Source organism: Pristiophorus japonicus, chromosome 15 (genome assembly GCF_044704955.1).
Source record: "Pristiophorus japonicus isolate sPriJap1 chromosome 15, sPriJap1.hap1, whole genome shotgun sequence".
NCBI classification, from domain to species: Eukaryota; Metazoa; Chordata; class Chondrichthyes; family Pristiophoridae; genus Pristiophorus; species Pristiophorus japonicus.
In genome coordinates this window covers 146,389,076-146,412,600 of record NC_091991.1, presented here as the reverse complement: position 1 = coordinate 146,412,600, position 23,525 = coordinate 146,389,076, and the positions used below count along the sequence as shown (strand labels likewise).

At 42.8% G+C, this 23,525-nt stretch overlaps 1 protein-coding gene across 2 annotated transcripts in view; it reads right to left on the bottom strand.

The window, feature by feature from the left end:
* Positions 1 to 5,315: 5,315 nt before the first annotated feature.
* Positions 5,316 to 23,525, bottom strand: part of ccdc78 (coiled-coil domain containing 78) — a 118,482-nt gene continuing 100,272 nt past the window's right edge. For both annotated transcript variants that reach the window (XM_070856765.1, XM_070856764.1), the window contains exons 13-22: positions 21,331 to 21,381; positions 20,158 to 20,246; positions 18,629 to 18,707; positions 17,411 to 17,536; positions 17,070 to 17,281; positions 15,858 to 16,032; positions 12,859 to 12,902; positions 11,971 to 12,052; positions 9,740 to 9,840; positions 5,316 to 5,955 (exon numbers count right to left, since the gene is read on the bottom strand). In XM_070856765.1, the coding sequence (XP_070712866.1) occupies positions 5,829 to 5,955; positions 9,740 to 9,840; positions 11,971 to 12,052; positions 12,859 to 12,902; positions 15,858 to 16,032; positions 17,070 to 17,281; positions 17,411 to 17,536; positions 18,629 to 18,707; positions 20,158 to 20,246; positions 21,331 to 21,381 (1,086 nt within the window). In that variant the 3' untranslated portion in view covers positions 5,316 to 5,828. The remainder of the gene's footprint in view (positions 5,956 to 9,739; positions 9,841 to 11,970; positions 12,053 to 12,858; positions 12,903 to 15,857; positions 16,033 to 17,069; positions 17,282 to 17,410; positions 17,537 to 18,628; positions 18,708 to 20,157; positions 20,247 to 21,330; positions 21,382 to 23,525) is intronic.

The following is a 23,525-nucleotide window of genomic DNA, read 5'->3' as shown; positions in this document are numbered from 1 at the left end:
GTGGAATGCTCTCCCTTCACACAACTCCCAATATTATCAATTCATTTTTCAGCGCTCAACACAGTTGACTGGGGAGAAGCGGAGGGCAAGTCTCCTTATGCTAGCACCCAGCTGGAGAGTGACATTAAAGAAGCTTGGGCCATGTGGCCTGATCATCCTGTTGATTGTGCATGGTGATGTGGGATGGGAGGGTATGTAAAGAACAGAAACAAAATCTCCAAAATGGAAGACATGCACTCCATTTAGCTCAATTGCACTTATTACAGTCGAAGACAAATTCTCGGTTAAGGAGATTTTCAAAATGCTCCTTCTAACAGGCACGACTGCTTCTCTGTCCTTGATGAGTACCTCACCGTTCTTGGCCAGCAGTGGGGTAGGGCCTTGGGTGCTTGGGCCATAGGTGGTCTTGCCTGCGCTGAAGAATTCATGCACGTCGTGGTTGTTGGCTAACTGCTGGATCTCCTGAGCTTTCTCAACCCACCATCTGTTTTTTAGGTCGTGGGTTTTTTGTTGGACCTCTGCCTTCAGCCGTCTGTAGAGCTGCTTTCTTGTTCTCATGTTGGGTTGCTGTTTTAAGTTCAGAAATGCCTTGCGCTTGCGGCTAATTAGCTCCTGGATCTCCTGGTCGTTCTCGTCGAACTAGTCTTGGTGTTTCCTGGTCGCGTGACCGAGCGTCTCTTCACAGGTGGTGATTATGGAGGCCTTGAGGGCAGACCAGGTGCTGTGGGCACTCTGCGTCTCTGGGTTATCGAGGTTCGCCAAATTGGCAGCGAAGCGCTGACTGTATGAGAGCATGGGCCTTACGCTAAACATCCGTAAGTTAAAGGCCCTTTACCATCCTGATCCCACCACACAGCATTGCCCCGATTATCAAAATCCACGACGAGACCTTGGACAACGTGGATCATTTTCCATACCTCGGGTGTCGACTGTCAGCAAGAGCAGACATCAACGATGAGGTACAACATTGCCTTCAGTGTGTCAGTGCAGCCTTCAATCGCCTGAGGAAGAGAGTGTTTGAAGACCAGGACCTCAAACCCAGCACCAAGTTCATGGTCTCCAGGGCAGTAGTGATACCTGCCCTATATAGCTCAGAGATGTGGACGATATACAGCAGACACCTCAAAGCGCTGGAGAAGTACCACCAACACTGCCTCCGCAAGATCCTGCAAATCCATTGGCAGGACAGACGCACCAACGTCAGTGTTCTCGCTCAGACCAACATCCCCAGCATCGAAGCACTGACCACACTCAATCAGCTCTGTTGGCCGGGCCACATTGTCCGCATATCCGAAATGGAACTCCCAAAGCAAGCGTTCTTCTCGGAGCCGCAACACGGCAAGCGAGCCCCCAGGTGGGCAGAGGAAACACTTCAAGGACATTCTCAAAGCCTCCTTGACAAAGTGCAACATCCCCACTGACTCCTGGGAATCCCTGGCCCAAGACTGCCCAAAGTGGAGGAAGAGTATCCGGGAGGGCGCTGAGCACCTCGAGTCCCATCGCCGAAAACAAGCAGAAAACAAGCATAAACAGCGAAAGGAGCCACCCTTTCCTTCAACCACTGTCTGCCCCACCGTGACAGAGACTGTAGGTCCCGCATTGGACTCCTCAGTCCACTTTTAGAGTGGAAGCAAGTCATCCTCGACTCCGAGGGACTGCCTATGATGATGATGACTTATTACAGTACTACCCTGTACCACAAAAGAAAACAGCTTGACTATAGTGCGTATATTTTATTTATAAATAAGTTAAATTGTAACTTATTCCACAGACCCCCAAGTTTTATATATTTAAAGATTATTGTCGGGTGTTTCTGTGCTGGGTTTCCCCAATATGCTGCTGTAACTTTTATCAAATGAAAAATTACGTATCTGGAGAAAATGATATAAATGGCTAAAAATAGTTGTTTGCCGCATTTCTCCAGGGTTTTTACCAATCTTTCACCAAAGTTACAGCAGCAGATCCGCAGAAGCCCGTGGAAACTCTCCCTCTCCCCCCCAACCCCCCGCCCAACCTAGTATTCCAATTGGAATCTATTCTGTCAATATTGGGCAATAGTTTACTTTCACAATATGGGCAAGGAAGGTTGGATTTAACATTGAGTACTGAAAAACCTCACTGTTTAAAAATGGGGTATTGATGTTCTGCTACTTTCTATCAGTTATACTTCTGAACTAAAGAAATCACTTGTACCGTCAATGGGTTATTTGAAACTTAGGCATGATTGTTCTGTGTAGGTTTTATTAAAAAAATACTAAATTAGGATAACCATGAGCAGGAAGCATCCTAGGTTAACTAGTATAGAGGATACAGCATGTGTCTAAAACGTCTCTTAGAATTAGTAGCCTGAACCAGATAGGGCAGCTGTGTAGGAATTAACTGTATTTCTGTAGATAATAGACCCTCAGGTCAGAATTGTATCACATGACATTGGGAGTGTATGAATTTGAAATAGTTAAGCGTGGTTCCCATGGATACACAAGTATAACAGAAAAAATAATTAAACACATAAATACTTTGGCAACAAGAGGCTGGGAATTTTGCGGCAAGTATTTCACCTCCTGACTCCCCAAAGCCTTTCCACCATCTACAAGGCACGTCAGGAGTGTGATGGAATACTCTCCATTTGCCTGGATGAGTGCAGCTCCAACAACACTCAAGAAGCTCCCCACCATTAAGGCCAAAACAACCCGCTTGATTGGCATCCCATCCACCACTGTAAACATTCACTCCCTTCATCACCGACATACCATGGCTACAATGTGTACCATCTACAAGATGCACTGCAGCAACTCGCCAAGGCTTCTTCGGCAGCACCTCCCAAACCCGCGACCTCTACCACCTAGAAGGACAAGGGCAGCAGGCGCATGGGAACACCACCACCTTCACGTTCCCCTCCAAATCACATACCATCCTGACTTGGAAGTATACCGCCGTTCCTTCATCGTCGCTGGGTCAAAATCCTGGAACTCTATCCCTAACAGCACTGTGGGAGTACCTTCACCACACGGACTGCAGTGGTTCAAGATGACGGCTCACCACCATCTTCTCAAGGACAATTAGGGATGGGCAATAAATGCTGGCCTTGCCAGCGATGCCCACATCCCATGAATGAAAAAAAATGACTGAACAGCGAAACCTAGAAGAGTTAAGGGATGAGGCCTACTATCGGTACCAGAAAAAAACGGTTTCTACCATTTTCTTCAAACGACGAGATGGTGCAATGGTTGCTTCACATCCTGTGACCAAAAAGACATGTGTTGTGGAATGGGTATGAAAGTTGGTGCACATCACTGACTTGGTGGGGTGTAGCCAGGGCTGGCGGCACCATAGATCAATCTCAGTGTGGCCGAGGTTCCATCCAGCGGGCTGACCTGATATAAGTAACATGGACACCCGGGATTTGCCTGTTTACTATGATTGATGTATCAATGCAAGATAAGACAACAATCTTGTATTTCTAAATAAAGTATTAAAGTTGGTGATGCTAGACTCTCGGACCGATTAATTAATAAGAGGAGCTGCAGTGGCTATAATCTGACATCCTCTGTCAATGCTATTCCACTTCAGTGGATGTGAACACCCAGAACAAAATGCATATTTTAAAACTTTTACAAAAAAATGATGTAGAATTACATAGAATATACAGCACAAAGGTATTTTGGGCACTTATGCTCCAATCGAGTCTCCTCGCATTTATATACCTATAGCACCAATATTTGTCAGTATTTTCACAAAATAACATTTGATGCCAAAGATTTTGGGCTTCTTAAAATAAGGAAGCAGAAAAGCATTTGTTAAAAAAAAAAGCTCTTGCCTTGCATTCATGCCACTGCAGTGGTGAGTGAAGCAGGGTGAGATAGCATTTATGAGGTGGGAAGGTTGAGAAAGATTCTACATCAACTGGGAGCTCTGTGGGCGGGCAGTAAATCATTGAGCCTCTGAGTGGAAGATATACTGCAAGTCTGCTACAGTACATAATATTTTTACGGGTGAGAAGAGAGATGGCAATGATAAATTAAAGTATTTACTGTAAAATTCAATGGATAAATCATATCACAGATCATTGAATGCGTGCCATTTCTATGAAAGCCCTTATAAATTTCACCAGAGGAGTTAACAATGTGCATAAAAGTGCAAGATAGTAAGTATTGCAAAAATGGCGACAGTCAAACTGACCAATGCCCAGTTAGTGATTGAAATGCCCTAGAATATAAGCAGCTTTCCAGTACAGGCGAAAAGTACTCCGTGTTTAACTCTGGTCTGAGTTAAGGGAAGAGTTAACAGCCCTGCCTTAAACCCGATGGATACACAGCTCATGGCACAATCAACACAGCATGGGCACTTGAAGCCCACATGAAGCTCGATGATTACAAGAGACAAGAAAAGACACAAGTCCAAAGAGAGCTAGAAGGCAACAAGAGCATTTTCTAAGATGGCTCATTAAACACTTATATAATTAAATATATACTACAAATTGAATAAACACAAACTAATATTCCCAATGTTTAACATTTTCAGTGAGGAGGATTTATAAGGGGTTCCTATGCAACCAGCTACAACATGTTCCCTGCTCATTATCAGCAGCCTTCTAACCTATAAGCTTCTGAAAGTAATCACCTCAGGCAATTCATCTTGAAGTAGGAAACGAACGTTAAAAGAGATTGGCTTTAATGTTTCTGCAGTTGGAAGAAAAACTCAGCCTGATGTCTGATATGATTGTATTTGTTAGATATTAATTGTTATGATGTAAGTTATATTTCCCTACAGTCAATTGTGGAATTACGTGAAGAATTCATAATAATTACATCACAGTCATCCAAACTGAAGGTTGAGCGTTACAATATACTGTACGCAGTGTTCACTATACCTCCTGTCACTGGCAAAATAAATAAAGTAAAATGGTACGAAATTGCCCCAGTGGGATATATGATAGAAGAAAATGGCTACATAGGATTGATTTCAAGGCTAATCTCATCCTGAGAGTCAGGCCATAGTTACCCTTGCAGTTTACGATGTTATGTGAACCACTCAATAGGATTGCTGCCTTGTAATCACAGCTGGCTATCCATTATTCTGAATATAAACTGTAAAAAAAGTAAAAGGGGAAGTCAGACAGGAAATGCACTGTGCTTCAAATAAAGCTGAATCTGATAATGTGCTTCAGTAGGAAATGATTTAATGCTGAAAACTTTAAAAAGACATATATATATATAAAATATTCTTGAAGCTATCAAAGTTGAGAACAGATGCTGATTATAATTTTTAAATAGTTTTAAAATTATATAAATAACTAATTTTTACAAATGGGATTGAATACAAGCCTTCGATGGATAGGTTAAGGAGCCTGCAGTATGATCCAAGGATGCAGAGCTAATTAGAGCTGGGCTCATCATGGCTGATGTCAGGAACCATTTCTTCACAAAGGGTCTTGGAAATCTGGAAAACTCTTCCCCCAAAAAGCTGTTGAGGCTGGGGGTCAATTGGAAATTTCGAAACTGAGATTGATAGATTTTTGTTAGGCAAAGGTATTAACCAAGGCGGGTGGATGAAGTTAAGATACAGATCAGCCATGATCTAATTGAATGGGCCCGAGAGGCTGAATGGCCTACTCCTGTTGCTGTGTACAGTCTAGTTTGTGAACATGTCTACTTGCACATGGTAACACCATATAGTCTCTTCCCCTAGGGCAGGCCATATGTATGAGTACCTTTTATTTCTGTAGCGTAGAGTATCAGCATGAATGCTACTATGTAATTTTACTAATCACAATGTTCACTTTCCAATTAATGCTCAGACAATACCTGACGACATAAGGGGTTACTTTACTACATTTCAGAGTTTAGGTTCCTGTGTGATTGCCGTGGAAGTAAGCGATGGTGGACATCAGCACTGGCCGCTCTCGGTACTTCAGTCCCAACGAGTTTTCTGAGGCGTGTAATTTCCTGCTTGTACCTGCAAAATTTTTTAAATGGTCAAATGATAATGGTTATTTCAAAATCAATATGGCTCTGCAACCTAAATACTGTACAAGCAACTAGAAGTATATTACATAGTATACATAATATAATATTACACATTTGAAAAAGATATATAACCTCCATTTAAAACTTATTTTATCGTGAGGCAAATCTAACCCAGAAACATAGTAAAGGTAATAGGGCAGAGCAGTGACATAGCCACCTAAACATATATGAAAACACGTGCTGGCTACTATACAAAGTGCTCTTTTTGAGCTGTGGATTAAGGGAGATTTATCAGGAAATAATCGGACTGACACATTTTAAAGTTTTCTTTCAAATGCACACATTTTCCTACATCTTAAAATAAATTCTGAGCCACACATTCCGAACAAATGACTTTTCGGTTTGTAAGAAATAGTTTGCCAGCTGCAGGGACCTTGTCACAGATACAATGATAAAGAAATATTCCAATACCAAAAACGGAAAGAAAGCTATGCATTTATATAGCACCTTTCACAACCTCAGGATGAACCAAAGCATTTTACAGCCAATGAAGTACTTTTGGAGTGTAGTCACTGTTATAATGTAGGAAACGCGGCAGCCAATTTGCACACAGCAAGCTCCCACAAACAACAATGTGATAACGAACACACAATATTTTTTTTAGTGATGTTGATTGATGGATAAATATTGGCCAGGACACTGTGGATAACTCACCTGCTCTTCTTTGAAATAGTGTCATGGGATCCTGTACGTCCACCTGACAGAGCATACTGAGCCTCGGGTTTAACATCTCATCCAAAAGACGGCACCTCTGACAGTCCTGCACTGGGGTGTCAGCCTAAATTTTTGTGCTTAAGTCTCTGGAGTGGGACTTGAACCCACAACCTTCTTAAAGGCAAGAATGCTTCCAACAGAGCTACAGTTGACAGAACACGGAGTGCAGCAAAGGTTCACTAGACTGATTCCCGAGATGGCGGGACTGACATATCAAGAAAGACTGGATCAACTGGGCTTGTATTCACTGGAGTTCATAAGAATGAGAGGGGATCTCATAGAAACGTTTAACATTCTGACGGGTTTAGACAGGTTAGATACAGGAACATTGTTCCCGATGTTGGGGAAGTCCAGAACCAGAGGTCACAGTCTAAGGATAAGGGGTAAGCCATTTAGGACCGAGATGAGGAGAAACTTCTCCACCCAGAGCGTGGTGAACCTGTGGCATTCTCTACCACAGACCGTTGTGGAGGCCAATTCACTAAATATATTCAAAAAGGAGTTAGATGTAGTCCTTACTACTAGGGGGATCAAGGGGTATGGCGAGAAAGCAGGAATGGGGTACTGAAGTTGCATGTTCAGCCATGAACTTATTGAATGGCGGTGCAGGCTCGAAGGGCCGAATGGCCTACTCCTGCACCTATTTTCTATGTTTCTATGTTTCTATGTAACATACAACTTATGTCATTCTTAAGATAGGATTCTGCTTTTCTTAATTAAGCAGATATATCAAACGAACAAAAGTGTCCCCTTTTTAGAGGGGCGCAACTAATTAAAAACAATATAAAATAAAGGAAACTTATAAAATTAAATAATATTTCATGGTGGCCCACTCTGCCCACCAGTCCCTGCGGTGCCCAACAGTCGCGGAAGGCTTCAAGTGCACAAGCGGAAAGATAGGATTATAAGACGGGGATTTATTGGAAATTTTACATTTTCAAAACAAAGCAGTGCTTTTCTCAGGCCCTTTGTCATAGTTAAAGGAGCCCCAGCCCTGGAACAGCTAATACACAAAAACCATGATGCAGACTCACCAGGCAGGGCGTTGCAGTAAGTCTGCTGACAGTACAGGGCGGGTTTGCCGAGTCCTCGCCCACTGGGAGCATTTGTCGGAAAATTGCAGGCCACCCGTTTCCAGTACGCACTCAGTAAGCAAGGTACCTCGTTCTCACGAGGGGAACAGATAACTTGTATGTCTGCTGCAATGGGAATATTATCAATGGAGTTTTCACATTTGCATGTGTAAAAAAAAAAGCAGCGGTGAAGGAGGACATTAATGTAATTATCTCTAATTGTGCCACTCCCTTGTGCATAAATTTGGTAAAGTGTTGCAAAGGACATAACCATGGCAACGCCACACCCACTTAATAAATATGCCTACAATATATGTACACACAGACGTGCACATTGAATGTTGAGGGAATATCACAATTGGTCAGTGGGAACAATATTACTGCAAAGGCTCATTGATTTTTGGTCAATGGCTCATTGATTTTTGATCAATGGCAATCATGCTAATTTCTATAGTAACCACTGCTCATTCATTTTCATCATTTTTTTTTCCACAGTATAAACATACTCATTGTTCATGTAACGTTTGTGATCACTGTGATCTGTGGATCAAAGTACTCCAAGCCAATATTTTTCTCCATGAGCAATGCCATGAAAGATCTGTGGATGCATAAAACCCCTGCTAATCTATTGCAGTTACAGTATTTCCTGTGCATCATGGACAATATATTTTATTCTTTGAGTTTCACTTTTAAGAAGGAAAAAAGTGAATAGAGTTACACGTAAATTACAATTTTTATAATGATATGAAATGCAACCTCTGTGCCAGTAAAGCAGATATTGTTTAATTTTCAAAATGATTAATGCCTCTGAGAGCTACATATTCAACCAGTTGGCACCTGCAGCTCCTCTCCCAGGTGTTGCCAAATCAAGAAAACTCACCAAACCAAGTCACCATAGTAAACATTACATTCTGAGTCTTATTTACATTAACATATTTTAAATCTTTATATATCTATATGTTCATTTGTTCAATGTTCATTTTCCAACATTGCATTTATGACCTCTGGTAGCACACTGATTAACGCACTCACATCAAAAATTTCTGTGCCATTTTAACAATCATTAATCCATTTAAACCAATAGGTTAATGACTGTGTTAAATGCTACCTTCAGGAATTTTAGGCCAATGAGTTAATCGGTTGAAAGGAAAATAAATAATTTACATTTATACAGTGCCTTTCATGACCTTAGAACAAATACACATTCCTGGGCTGATAGCATCATTGGCAGTTCTTGAATGGGCAGAAGGTGCGCGGATATTTAGCTTTGATGTTTTTGGGGCGGTACAGTTTGCGCCTCAGTAAGTACATTTGGGCAGCTGGGCCCTGAGTCAGGGGGCGCAGCGCCGCCTCTCTTAGGGCGTTAGGATGGGAAATTCCCAAGCTAAAGAGCCGGGCCGGGATCGCTCCGAGAGATGCCTGGGCGGGGGGAGCCCAAAAAAATCCCCACAAAAACATTCCCAAAACATTACCCATGCCACCACAAGGTAAATCACAAAAAAAATTAAAAGAAAAAAAACAATCACTTACCTTAGGAGTCTATTACTTACCTCTCCGCTGTCGGGATTGTTGGAGCACCTGATTTCCCAGGCGGTCAATGCGAGGCGCACTTTGGGGCGACGGCTCGGGCAAGAGTCAAAACTCGCGCCGGTGTTGCAACCAAGGGCATTGCACACCGGCGCAGCTTTTCCGGGTGATGCTGCTCAGCGTCACTGCTAAACCGGACCCGAGGATTGCTGCCCGCCCAGAACACCTCATTGCCGCCGATTCCAGGGCGAAAAAACGGAGTGAAGAGGAGCTGAAAATCCGCCCTTTGTTGGCGAAAAGTGAGTTGGCATCAGTCAGAGGCATGGTAAAAATAATGAATATAGGTTTGCCGTCTCATTGCATTGCAACTCCTCTCAGTATTGTGCAGTCTGGCTTTACCTGCCCAGGTGTTTATCCACATATTCCTGCAGTTCAGACAACTGCTCTTCTGCAACTGTGACTCGTGCGTACAATTGAGCACGCTCACGTTCCAATTCCTCCTGTGAATAAAAGCCAGTGTTAATACATTAACGGTACACAAACTCTACTATATATCTGCACATTATATCTATTCACACTCTAAAATTTCTGAGCCTGGAATTACTGTGTGCAGTGTTATTGAGCTCGTATCAAATTGCTCTCTTGGCTCTTTTAATGCCTTTTGAAAGTGTAGATACACTGTACCGTAGGGATCCCCGCAGTCTACTCAGGATGTCACTTCCTTAAAGAAATCAAGGAGGTTGGGCAGGCAGGATCTTACCCTTATGAACCCATGTTAGCTACTATTTACAAGGTTATTATTGTAAGATGCCCTTCAAGTTTTCTCCTGATAATTGATTCCATTATTTTACATGGGAATGGAGGTAAGACTGATGACTCTAAAGTTACCAATGGCTGTATTATCCCCCTTTTCGAATATGGACAACACACTGGCTTGTTTACAATCTACTGGTACTGGTCCAGTGTCAGTGACTGTTTCATAATGGTTGTCAGTGCCTCAACAATCTCCTATCTTGTGTCTTTCATCACTCTGAGATAAATATGATATATCCCTGAATTTGTTTTAAGCCCTTTTAGTCTGTCTAGGACTTCTATCTAATTTATATCTTCCGTTGTTTTTAATATTATCTCCGTGTGGGAAGGGCATGTTACCCATGTCTTCCATTGTGAACATTTGTAGGAAGTAAGCATTCAGAATATTAGCTATCTTGGCTCATCCTCTGTTTTCATTTCATTTGCACCTTAAGGTTTTTACCTGTGCTCTGACGGTCTTGTTATTAAAGATACTGTAATGTTTAGCTTTGCTACTATGCTGTTTTTCTGAGTCTATCTTTGCAATAGGTGTTCACGCTACCTGGGTACCTCAAATGTTCCTTCTGTGCAGTCTGTGAGACCAGCACATGATGAGTTAAAAGTTAAAACAGCTTTCTACCGAGCATGGGTTGTAAATTGTATAAGGGGATCTTCACACATCAGAAGGCTAACCTGCGTTCCCATCAGGTAAGGAATCAGGTCACTTGTGTTTATGGTAATAAATGATGGGAAGAGTTTATGACGGCAATAAAATAATTAAAAGTCAAGTGCCTGCTTGTTTAATTTTTGTTATTTTGTTGCTATTTGTATGTATCTTTGATGTACTATGATTTATTGTTAGTATGCATGGAATGTAGTGATCAAAGGTGAAACTTGGTATAAGAAATGTGAAGAAACGACTGTTCAGCAGCTCATATTGGAATCGTGATGTCTCACAGAGCCCATACTGGCTGTGGATAGTATGGAGTTTCAATAAAGTCCTGATCCTCCATTGCTCAAACGGAGTGTGTGTGTGTATGTGATCTGGCATTTAAAGTAACAAAATGAAAAAGTAGAAGAAAGCAGCCCAACAATCAACCTTTTAACATGTTTCTGTTTTCTTGCATTCATTCTGGTAAACCCTCTCATTTTTCTCTCTGCAGGAATTGTACAGGTCACGTTTCCTCTTTATATCACTTATGAATTGGATTGTTTGTTAATCTCTTTTTGGGACACAGTTGTTTAGTCTGAGCTTGATAATTTTCAATTTGTAGATATCCTGCATGCTCAGCTCTATACCTATAGAGGTGTTGCACTCGCCCTCGACTGAAGTGTTGTTGAACAACCTTCCCCAATCGATTTCCTTTAGTTGTTCCTTGAATTCATTAAACTTGTCACTTTAAAATTAAACAACAGGCCTTTAGATGTCTAATTCCAAGATCATGTTAAACTTGATCATGATGCAATCACTGTCCCTCCCCAGAACTTCTACAACTTCCATTTCTTGTACATCATCTGCATCATTTACAAATATCAGGTCAAGATGGGCACTGCTGCTCTTGAGATTAAATTACATGGCGCCTTTTTAACCCTGAATGTAGTTGGAACCACATTAAGCACACAGACATGTCCAGAGTTGAGGAAGATTAAAATGAGTAGATTGGGACACTGGATCATTTTACATGGACACCACCATAGCATTTATAGAAATTAGCAACTACAATTTTAGTCACCACCAGCTACCAGACATATGCATTTCCAGTCTAGGAGGTAACCATTGCATAATGTAATATAAGATATGGGTTCTATCAAATTCTATAATGAGTAACATTACAGACCTGTGCGGTAAATGTAAAATCTCTCAGTTGTTTCCTTAGGTCACTCCAGCTTTCACTGGCAGCTTTTCCACTAGTCTCTAGGCTGAAAATACAGATTAAAATAGTAAATTAGGACTTTCTTTAACGTTATTAATCATAATAGAATCACAAAAGATTACAGCACAGCGGGGACCATTCTTTGCCAGAGCAATCTAAAACGAATCCTCCTGCCCTGCATTAACTCCATAGCCCGGTATCTTCCTCTGCTTCAAATGTGTATCTACTCCTCCCTTGAAAACAATTGCCTCAATTACTCTCTGTAACAAAGCATTCCATGCTCTTTAAAAACCCTCTGAAAGCATTTTCTAAACTCTGTCCTCGCTTTCTGGTGACAATTTGACTTTGATTACATTTTATCACTGATGCCCCTATCAGAGGAAATAGCCTTTCCCTATTTACCTTATCAAAATCCTTCATAATTAAAAGAAACTTAATTTTCTCTTGACCATCACTGATTCAATTGAAATAATCCAGTAGCTCAAAGTTTCTCCTCGTCCCTATAGTTTCTTTGTCCCGGTTTCATTTCTGGCTCTAATGTCCTTTTTTATAATGGGGTGCCCAAAATTGAGCACAACATGCCAACTGTGGTGTTCCCTACACATCTGTAGATGGTCAGAGTGAAGGCTGGGCATTCCATCCCCTTCCCTGGGATGAAGAGGGGAAGAAAGAATTGGCAAGCGCCCTGTGCCACTCTAATGTACCTCCAAACAGCTATGTGCAGGGTGGTATCGCCCGAGGCTACTGCCTGTCCGTTCTCTTAGATGGGGAGGAGTGCGCAACAAAAAGAGGAGAAAAGATAAGAATAAAATACTGCAGTGTTGCAAAGAATAAGAATTGAGCAATACTCACGGCAAGAAAGAAATGGCTGGTACAGAGCTCCCACCCAGTCTTACCTAAAAACAGAAATGCTAATTAAATGAACGAGACGCACTTACAATGAAGTATATTTTAAGGGAATACACTCACGATATTCAAGCAAGCAAAACGGGACCCAACCGTAAAGATAATGCACCTGCCAAGTGCCCACTGGCGAACCAGCCACTTTGTGAGATAACCCATTTGTGGATCATGTTTACTGCCATTAAAATCGCCTTGGCTGAAACATTCTGTTGTATATGCATGCCTGTTTACTATGTGATGTCTGTAACACTGTTATGCAACACTGAATGTATCCTTATACTGTTACACACCTTGCCTGTACACCAGAGGGTGCTGCTGCTGAAGACCTAAGGGTTACCTGCACACTGCTACAACTGGCGACGTGAATGCGAGGTCACGAACCACACGCTCACCATGTCGAATCTCAGCAACTTTCAGCAATTTACCGATGGGGAAGATTGGGACGCTTTTGTAGAAAGATTGGAACACTTAAGGAGACTGGCTGCACCGTGCGACTTTGGCGACCACCTAAACCGACGAGAGCAGTGCACCGCATTGATACTTCTAAGGGCAGAAACGCTGCCCTGAGTCTAGCAACCCTGAGTCCGCCACATGGGGCAAACTGGCTAGCCCCGTGCTGGCATGGTGGAGGAAACCACAGGGCTCACCAGTGCCGCTACAAAGACTATGCATGCAAAGAGAACAGGCACCTTCAAAGGATGTGCAGAGAAAGCTTTACTCACCGTGTCTCTGATGAGTTGGCTGATCACCGGGGCTCCGACACAGAGGAAGGTGAAGTTGGAAGAAGAGTATGGAACTCATACCTGCTCCACCGAAAGTTCTCCGTGGGCGATGAAAGTAGACGTCGACGGGGTCTCAGTTTCTATGGAGAGCGACACAGGGGCGAGCCAGTCTGTGATGAGCCAAGTGACCTTTGAAGAACTTTGGATGAATCCCGCCAATCGACCACAACGGCATCCTGTCCAAGCGAAGCTGCTCCCAGGCCTCTGGGCTCCGGCAATCGACCTCGAACATAGATCCATCGCAGCATCCAGAGGTTCCACTGTCCAGCTCGACTGCCCACAACACCCTGGAAAAATCTCCGAGACCAAGGATCCAAACTCCACTTTCCGGGCCGGGGCAGCACTCCAAGAGGTGAACATCGACGGAATAAATGGATTCCCAACATCCAGGATCAAACCTGTGGAAGAAAAGAGCACCACAACCTACCTGCAGCAAGATCAGAAAATGGCTGCAGCACCACAAACAGCAGAACCTGTAATCAAAATGTCCTCCGCCATGCCACGAATGAACATGGAGGAGCATCATGTGACATCGAGCGGCCAATCGAATTTGAAGGCTCCCTTAAAGGAGACCGGTAACCAAAAACATTTTAAAGGGGAAGTTTCAACTATTTGAGTACACGGACTTTAAAGCTAAAGATGCAATTAAAGGGTGCATGTATGAAAATGTATGCAATGTAACCATGAATTGTGATGCTGGTTTAACTAATGTGACTAATGAGATGAATGCAGGTGTCAGTAAGGTTAAGAACAAGTTTATTATGCTTAACAATAATGATAAAGAATGTGAAATGCCTAATGTAACCATGTCTGTTGAAACCAGGACACCCAAAAGTGATGCAAATGCTAGAATGTATAATGCAGGCTCGACTATGTGTGATCAGAGCCAAGGTGACATGTATACCGGTAGGACACTGCCAAAGGACATTGGGTCCTACAGGGACCATGCTGATGCGAATGGAATCCCCCTGTGGGAGACCCCCAGGTCCAGCAGGCTACCTGACCATGTAGCCTGGACCTTCGGAACGAATGTGATGCCCCTTGCAGGACACACACAGCCAGTGGGAGCAGACCCATTACAGGGACAGTGGTCAATGGGCAGCCCAGCCACCACCAATGGCAACCTGCACCAGATCAGCCCTACAACCCCTGGCCACCAGGGCCAACACCAGGAGCATGAGGCCAATACCCTTCGGCTTCCTTGACAAACCCTGGGATGACCTGACCCTCATCCCAGTTGATGGACAAGGAGCCCACCCAGTCTTGTGGCCCTGCCCACCACCCCACAACAACAGTGGACAAGGAGCCCAACCCAGTCTTGTGGCCCTGCCCACAACTACCCACATCACAGTGTATACACACCACCCACTGCTGCCGTGGCTACCCCCCGAGGGATCCCACAACAGTGACACCCACATGGTCTGTGTGTGAGGGAGGGGAAACGTACGAGGCCAGCCTCAAGCACAGGGGTCACACCTGGCAACCACACAACCCTCACCACAACCTCCCATAGCCCACCACTGATCACCTCCCCTGGGCATGACAATAAGGATATGAAAAATACTTAGGGGGGAAGTATTGTTGTGTATGCATGCCTGTTTACGGTGTGATGTCTGTAACACTGTTATGCAACACTGAATGTACCCTTACACTGTACACACCTTGCCTGTACACCAGAGGGTGCTGCTGCTGGAGACCTAAGGTAACCCAGTATAAAAAGGAGCACACAGCTTGTTGTCCTCACTCAGGAACAACAAATAAAGCACTACAGGTCTACACAGTTTAAGTATCATACCCTGCCTTGTGGAGTCATTACAAAAGGTGCCTACATACACTACACATTCCATTGAGAATGGTTGCTGGATGACACAGCACTGCTTTTGCAATCACTTTTTATGACACTGACATATCACTCAGTAACCATTTTGAGTCTGATTATTTCAAACAACTGGTGCTGCCTAATCTAGGCCTGATTTACAGCTGGTTCACTGCATAAAGCGATTAATAAAACCTGAGTAACCAATATCACCTGAATAGTTACATTTGAACGTGCAGTATTCCTGTAGTTTATTGCCCATTATTTAGCCGAGTGGCGAAAACAGCTCTTGGTATAAATTGAAGATTCCTCCCTCCACCCCCCGCCCCCTTACTCTCCATGGCTCTCACCTTCTCCTGAAGGTCTTGGAGTTTTGCCTCCAGATGGGCTTTGTCCTCACGTAGTCGGTTGAGCTCCTGGCTCTGGCTGGATAGCAGTTCACTGTCGGTGATTGCCAAGGTTATTTCTGAAGGACCAGGGTCCACATCTTTGTTGCCCAAGGATAAAATCTGTTCCCGCTGTATTCTGTACCAAACAAAAATATGCACACAATCGTAGATATGTTACTCCACAGATGCATCTACTCTTGCTCCAGCATCATGGAATGTGATTTCTTCCACTTCCGCCCTCCCCTCAATTCACATGTATGGCCATTACCCCAACATGGTTTACCATTTTCAGGAAAGGAATTGAGAGAAAATCAAAGGGCAAATTTAAAAGGTCCATATGATTTGAAAACCATGAACCAAAATCCCAAAGACCCCCACACTCCCTACAGCAACATTGAAAGATTTCCTTACCAGCTCATTGGCTATCTAACATTTCTGGCCTCACTATTTATATGCACCCTTGCTGGGGTCGCATTATCAACAGTCACAGTTCAATCATCTCCTAACAACATCTTCACAGGGTCACCGTACTCAACCAGCAGTCTGAGATGCAGAGTTTCTGTGAGGGCACCACTTTGAATATTAGAAAAGCAAACTCCACTATCTGGAGTCAGGGTTACAGAAAGTAGGAAAGTGATCATGTTTCCCGCTATTAATATCTCATACTTACTCAGACCCGCAATGGTAAACTTGCCACACCTGATTTATTTGTTGAATGCAGTTGGAAAATAATCGCATTTATGATGAGGGGTAGGGTGATGACAAAGGGATGTGACTCATCCAACTTCTCTCAATTGATCAATCAATTATTTTGTAGTAAAATAAACTGCTGGCAAGTGCACAATGAATGAGGGCAAGAACAGGATTGGCCACAGCTGAATAGCCTGCTGACAATCTGGTCTCTCACAGGATGGATGACCACTAGATATTGGTGATTGGCAGTTCGTGTGTCCACTATCATTTCAACCTGGTGTAGCGGTAGGAGGGGGGACTAGCAGGACGACATCACGCATCGGAATTACCAACAGTACTGTATGCCCCCAAAATTAACAACTTGAACAACTGGTCTGGGCGAATTCGCTCTACAAATTTTCTCTCGTTCTCAAACCTTAGCCGAGACTCCAGTTGAAATACTGTATTACCATGACTAGAAATCTCCAATTATTTTTTAACCTGTATGCGATCAAAAGATGTTCATGCTTCTTGTATACGTTCTGCATCCTTTTCTTGTAGTTTCTGGCTGCCGTCGCCAACTGTTCTTCCCGTGATCTGTATGCAGATCGAATGTCCTTGAGCATGCTGTCCACAAATCTCTTCAGGCAAGGCTGGTCAGCTGAGGGCCTAGTGTTGTCAGCGCCAGGTTTCACTACGTTATCCACATAGTCCTTTCACAGAACATTGAGAACCATTAGCATATCTTTCAACTATTTTTGCAGAGTCTTGCATACAGGCAAGCTTGCACATTGCATTTACAGCATTCTAGATTTGCATTTAGTTAGTGACTATTTACTTACAGTGACATCCTCAATGTAGCGGATAAGTCGCATGCGATATTCTTCATTCAGTTCTTTCAGATGGAGCTGCAACTGAGAGTTCTCAGTTTCAATCTCCTTTAGTTGACTCTGCGAACCTAGCAATGCCTAGTGGGGATTGCAAAAAGGAAACAGATTAGTAAATGTTCTAGATTTTAAAGAAATTATTTAATACAAAGAAAACACCAAGCATAACGGTGAAAGTTTGCTTTACTGCTTAAAAATGACCAAGAACTATTTGAGTTATTTTCTCAGTTGGATGGGCAGAGATTCCACTGGAATGATTTAACATTTTATATATATGTGTGGAAGCATAGAATAAGGAGGCAGTTTCTTATGAATTAATAGACACAACAAGGATGTCCTACCTTGCTATAATATTAAAGCAATAACCTTCTGAATAGCAGGCTAGAATTCAGAAGCCAGTCTCAACTGACATTTGGAGTGGGACTTCATTTGAGAGTGACTTTCACCAGCAATAGCTAGGCTGTTTGTGAGTAGGAGGGAATAGAATAACAGAATTTTACAGCACAGATACAGGCCATTCGGCCCAACAGGACTATGTTGGTGTTTATGCTCCACACGAGCCTCCTCCCACCTTACTTCATCCCACCCTATCAACTAACCCTGCTATTCTTTTCTCCCTTGTGTACTAATCTAACTTCCCCTTAAATGCATTTATGCTATTCGCCTCAACCACTCCATGTGGTAGCGAGTTCCATGTTCTCACCACTCTGAGTAAAGAAGTTTCTCCTGAATTCCTTACTGGATTTATTAGTGACTATTTTATATTTAATAGTTCCAAGGTTTGGACTCGTCACAAGTGGAAACATCTTCTCCACAAATACTGCACAGTACAATCCTTTGGAATGACATTCACGTCACTCATGGAGATGCCCATGGGCTAGGTAGTTTTCTGTCACAGATATAAATATAAACACAATATAAACGAAGAGAAGCAGAAAGTCAACGTGATTGGTAGCAACCTGGCGACAAGGCAGTAAGATTAGAATGCACACTAGATCGGAATTCTATTGGTCTTCTATGTACACCTGAGTCTGAGAGTACTTAATTCAGCACTCAAAAATGGACAGACATTTCCAAAAAGGTAATTGGGCAGGTGATTGTCCCTCCCTTCTCCACCCATAACTGCCCAGGAAAGTCACATTTAACTACAGTCTCTTCAACTACACTTCTTACCACTGTTTGCTCGGCGAGTTTGTGCTGCGTGTTTCGAATAGCTCTTTTGGCCTCTTGAAGTTCTTTGCCCATCTTTACTCTAAAGCAGAGGTTATAGTCAGCATTTAAAATTAACTTGCAGTTAATTCGTGGAGATATAATTTTCAACTAGTTAGAAAGCAGGGAACTAACAAAATCCTCCGTTTAATGTCTCTGTATTTGAGTAGAGTAATACTGAACTTAAGGGCAACTATACCCTGAGTTAATAAAGGGCCCACATTATAGAAGGATAATGCCATCGCAGTTACAAGAACGTATTAACGGTACAAGCTATATTAACACCCTCCACCCCCGCCCCGCAATAGTTCAGTCTATAAATGCGCAGCTGAGCCATATAGATTAGAAAGGTCAGAGGCTCAATCCTTGATCTGTGCTTAGTTAGCTGACCTCAGTCAAGGTACCAGTAGAGGTGTTAAGTAGTGGCCTCTTGGGTTAGGGAGGTGGAAAGAGAAATCAGCCAGGATTCCCTTTGCTCTTAAATGATCTCCGCACATCTTGCGGATGTCTGGATCAAACACGTGGTACAAAACTTTTGTCATATAATAAAATGCTCATCAGTTGTCTTATAAATTGTTGGATACAGAAGTTGTTAGGAGTTTGGGAAAATCAGATACATGCTGTAAATAATGCCAAACTAACAAACAATATCATTAGTTGGAATGCAAATAGACTGATCTCATCAAATCAAAAATGGATATAAAAGAGGAATCCTTGCTGGTTTGAACTTGAGGCCATCATAGTACACACTTCTCAGATAATGAAGCAATCCGTGCCCACATGCAGCAAGACCTGGTCAACATTGAGGCTTGGGCTGATAAGTGGCGAGTAACATTTACACCATACAAGTGCCAGGCAATAACCATCTCCAACAAGCGAGAGTCTACCCACCTCCTTTTGACATTCAACAGCAGTACTATCATCAAATCCCCCATCATCAACATCCTGGGGGGTCACCATTGACCAGAAACTGGACCAGCCACATAAATATACTGTAGTTACAAAAGCAGGTCAGAGGCTGGGCTTTCTGCAGCGAGTGTCTCACCTCCTGACTCCCCAAAGCCTTTCCACCATCTACAAGGCACAAGTCAGGAGTGTGATGGAATATTCTCCACTTGTCTGGATGAGTGCAGCTCCAACAACACTCAAGAAGCTCGACACCATCCAGGACAAAGCAGCCCGCTTCTTCGACAGCACCTCCCAAACCTGCAACCTCTACCACCTAGAAGGACAAAGGCAGCAGGCGCATGGGAACACCATCACCTCCAAGTTCCCCTTCAAGTCACACACCATCCTGTCTTGGAAATATATCGCTGTTCCTTCATCGTCGCTGGGTCAAAATCCTGGAACTCCCTCCTTAACAGCACTGTGGGGGTACCTTCAGTACATGGACTGCAGTGGTTCAAGATAACGGCTTACCACAACCTTCTCAAGGATAATTAAAGATGGGCAGCAATGCCCACATCGCATGAATGAATTTTTTTTAAACTTACATTCGTTCTTCCATTGCATTTTGCTGTCTTTCATGGTTTTGCTTCATTATTTCTATTTGTTCTTTGATCTGATCCTGGTTACCTAACAACTAAGACAAAAGCATTCATCTTCATTGGTGGGGCCCCAATTTCCATACCAAAACCTCAAAAGGCATTTTTCAGTTTATAAAAATGATAAGCAAAATACCCTTTGTTTGTGTATAATTCATATAACAGTCCCAGCAAAAACCTGGCATCGTAGTCTTAAGCAGTTTTAAATATTGAGAATATAGCAGTCAAAAAAAGGAGAGCAATGTTGTTCAATAGGTTTCCAAAAGGTAATTTACAAGGCACCACAAAAATATATTGAAATGTGATATCTCTGTCAGTTACTTTCTCCAAATGCTTACCTTCACCTCTCCCCCTACCCCACTCCATGTCAAACACCAGTCCTCTCCTCACAGGCTGATCTTACAAGACACTCTGAGTGTATTCCATGACCAACTGAAGATGAACAAGATCATTACAAACTGACTTCCAAATTTCCCTTTCTCTACTTCTAGGTAGCTCAACTGAGACCTGTGGGTAATGACTAAAGTATTTCTGGATATATTTTTTCTCTTGCAATTCATCTCCCCTTTCTGACTATTTGTCGCTGCTGAAGAGGGCAAATCACAGACTTTTCCATGACCACAAGCAGTATTGTTCCATAATTTGTGTGACTTGAGATGGGCAAGTGAGGCAGTGCTAGCTTCCCATCAGCCCAAGATGGAGCCCATGGTCTGCATGGTACTCTGTCTGTTAGCCTTGATGTCTGCATGTCCTATAGAAAGTTGAGATCTTTCCTGATACAGAATTCTTCTGTATCCTTTCTCCATTACGTAATATTTCGAATGTTAAGAGTTTCTAAGAATTTCAAGGATTGGTTGTTCCAGGGCCAATATGAATGAGTTAAACTCTATAATCATCATCCAAATGGTTCATTCTTATTTGAATTGACTTGACTTCCGATGGAATCTGATATTTTGAAACTAGTCTACCACCATGTATTTATATTGGAGTCATGTAGGAGTTGTATGAAACAATTCAATCCTAAAGTGTATTTGCCACATTCTAACACAGAATTTCATGCGAAACAGACAAATAAGAATTCAGAGAAAGTCCACACCAACACTTTTTTTGTTTAACACTTACATTTCTCTCAAGTGTGCCTCGCTCGTATTCAGAAGCGAACACCTCTTCAGGCTTGATGTACCATAAACACAAAGGCAAACTGATTAATGTTACTGCAAACTTATTACTTAAAAGCCAACTGATTGGCTTTGTAGAATAGTGCTTAATCACAATTGCACAAACTTCCAAATGCGTCAGTGGGATCTGACAGAATCTCTCTCTCTCTTGGATCAGGGAACCCCAGCAACGTGTAATTTTTGCAATGCTGCCTAACACTGTAAAGTTACCATTTGCTGACAATAATTGATCAACATCACAACTGTGAACAGTTCTGACCTCCATATTATAAAAAGAACATAGGGGCACTGTAGAAGATGCAAAGAAATTACTAGAATGGTACCAGAACTGAGAGGTTATACCTATAAGAAAGATTGAACAGGCTGGGGCTCATTTCTCTGGTAAAGGGAACAATAAGAACATAAGAAATAAGAGCAGGAGTAGACCATACGGCCCCTCGAGCCTGCTCCGCCATTTAATACGATATTGGCTGATCTGATCATGGACTCAAGTCCAATTCTCCGCCTGCTCTCCATAACCCCTTATTCCCTTATCGGTTAAGAAACTGTCTATTTCTGTCTTAAATTTATTCAATGACCCAGCTTCCATAGCTCTCTGAGGCAGCGAATTCCACAGATTTACAACAATCTCAGAGAAGAAATTCCTCCTCATCTGAGTGGAAACATCCTCATCCACCTTGTCCAGTCCCCTCATAATCTTATACATTGCGATAAGATCACCTCTCATTCTTCTGAATTCCAATGAGTAGAGGCCCAACCTACTCAACTTTCCTCATAAGCCAACCCCCTCATCTCCGGAATCAACCGAGTGAATCTTCTCTGAACTGCCTCCAAAGCAAGTATATTTTCGTAAATTTGGAACCGAAACTATACGCAGTATTCCAGGTGTGGCCTCACCAATACCCTGTATAACGGTAGCAAGACTTCCCTGCTTTTATACTCCATCCCCTTTGCAATAAAGGCCAAGATTCCATTGGCTTTCCTGATCACTTGCTATACCTGCATACTAACCTTTTGTGTGGGATGACCTGATCGAGGTCTTTATGATCATGAAAGACTACCACAAGGTGTAGTTGAGGCGAATAGCATAGATGCATTTAAGGGGAAGTTAGAGGGAGAAAGGATTAGAAGGATATGTTGATGGGGTTAGATGAAGAAGGGTGTGAGAAGGCTCGTGTGGAGCATAAACACCAGCGTGGACCTGTCGGGCTAAATGGCCTGTTTCTGTGCTATAAACACTTTGTAATACTTTGCAACTTTAGCTTTCATACTTGCAAAAAAAACCTGGACAATTAGTTTAACACCAATTGCAATGTATTAAGAGTGTTTACAGTTGGGGAATAAAACGATAAAGCATCCATACTGCAGGTCGTCACCGGGAGAGCAGCTCACAGCCAGAGAACATGGTTGGGAGCAGCCCAAGACATGAGCAGTGGAGCCTGAGACCAGAAGCGGAGTCTGGGATGGCTGGAGGTGCAGGTTGTGATGGAGGCCAGACCAATCAATGTGAAGGATGATGGTAATGTGTTATCTCGGAACAATCAGATTGCAGATAATGGAGTTTCACCAATGCCTTCAGCTAATGTACCAATCAGAGTCCAGAAAAAAGAGCTACAACAATTGACTTTTAACAACAGACTGACCAACTCAGTTCTTTTTACTAATACTATCTGATCTCCCATGATGCTGCTCATGTGGAGGGGAGTCAGTGGAATACCTCGGTTACTGACAACATTGGTTTGTGACAGTCAGGCCTCAGATATGCCGAGGGGGTCAAAGGTTGCATGGGTGTTCGAGGCTACAAAAGTAGGAAGGGAAAGAACAGTGCTTGCGGGAGATCATATGAGCAACACTGAGGATGCAGAGGTAAGAGAAGGGCAAAGAGAAAAATAGCTCAGGGAATAGAGCAGAAAGCGAGCCAAAGCTGCTGAGAAAGGGGTCACCTGTGGAACCAATAGTTGGTGAATGTGCAGTAAGATGTAATGGGTAACTGTATTGCTAAGTTTTGTACTTGGCTTTTTTAATTCTTGAATTGTGTGTGTTGTTATTGACAGTGATATACAAGAGAGTGGATGAAAAGAAAATGGCTAATAGAAGCTTTCCCGACATGTTAGAACTCAGCAGAGGAGGACAAAGGGT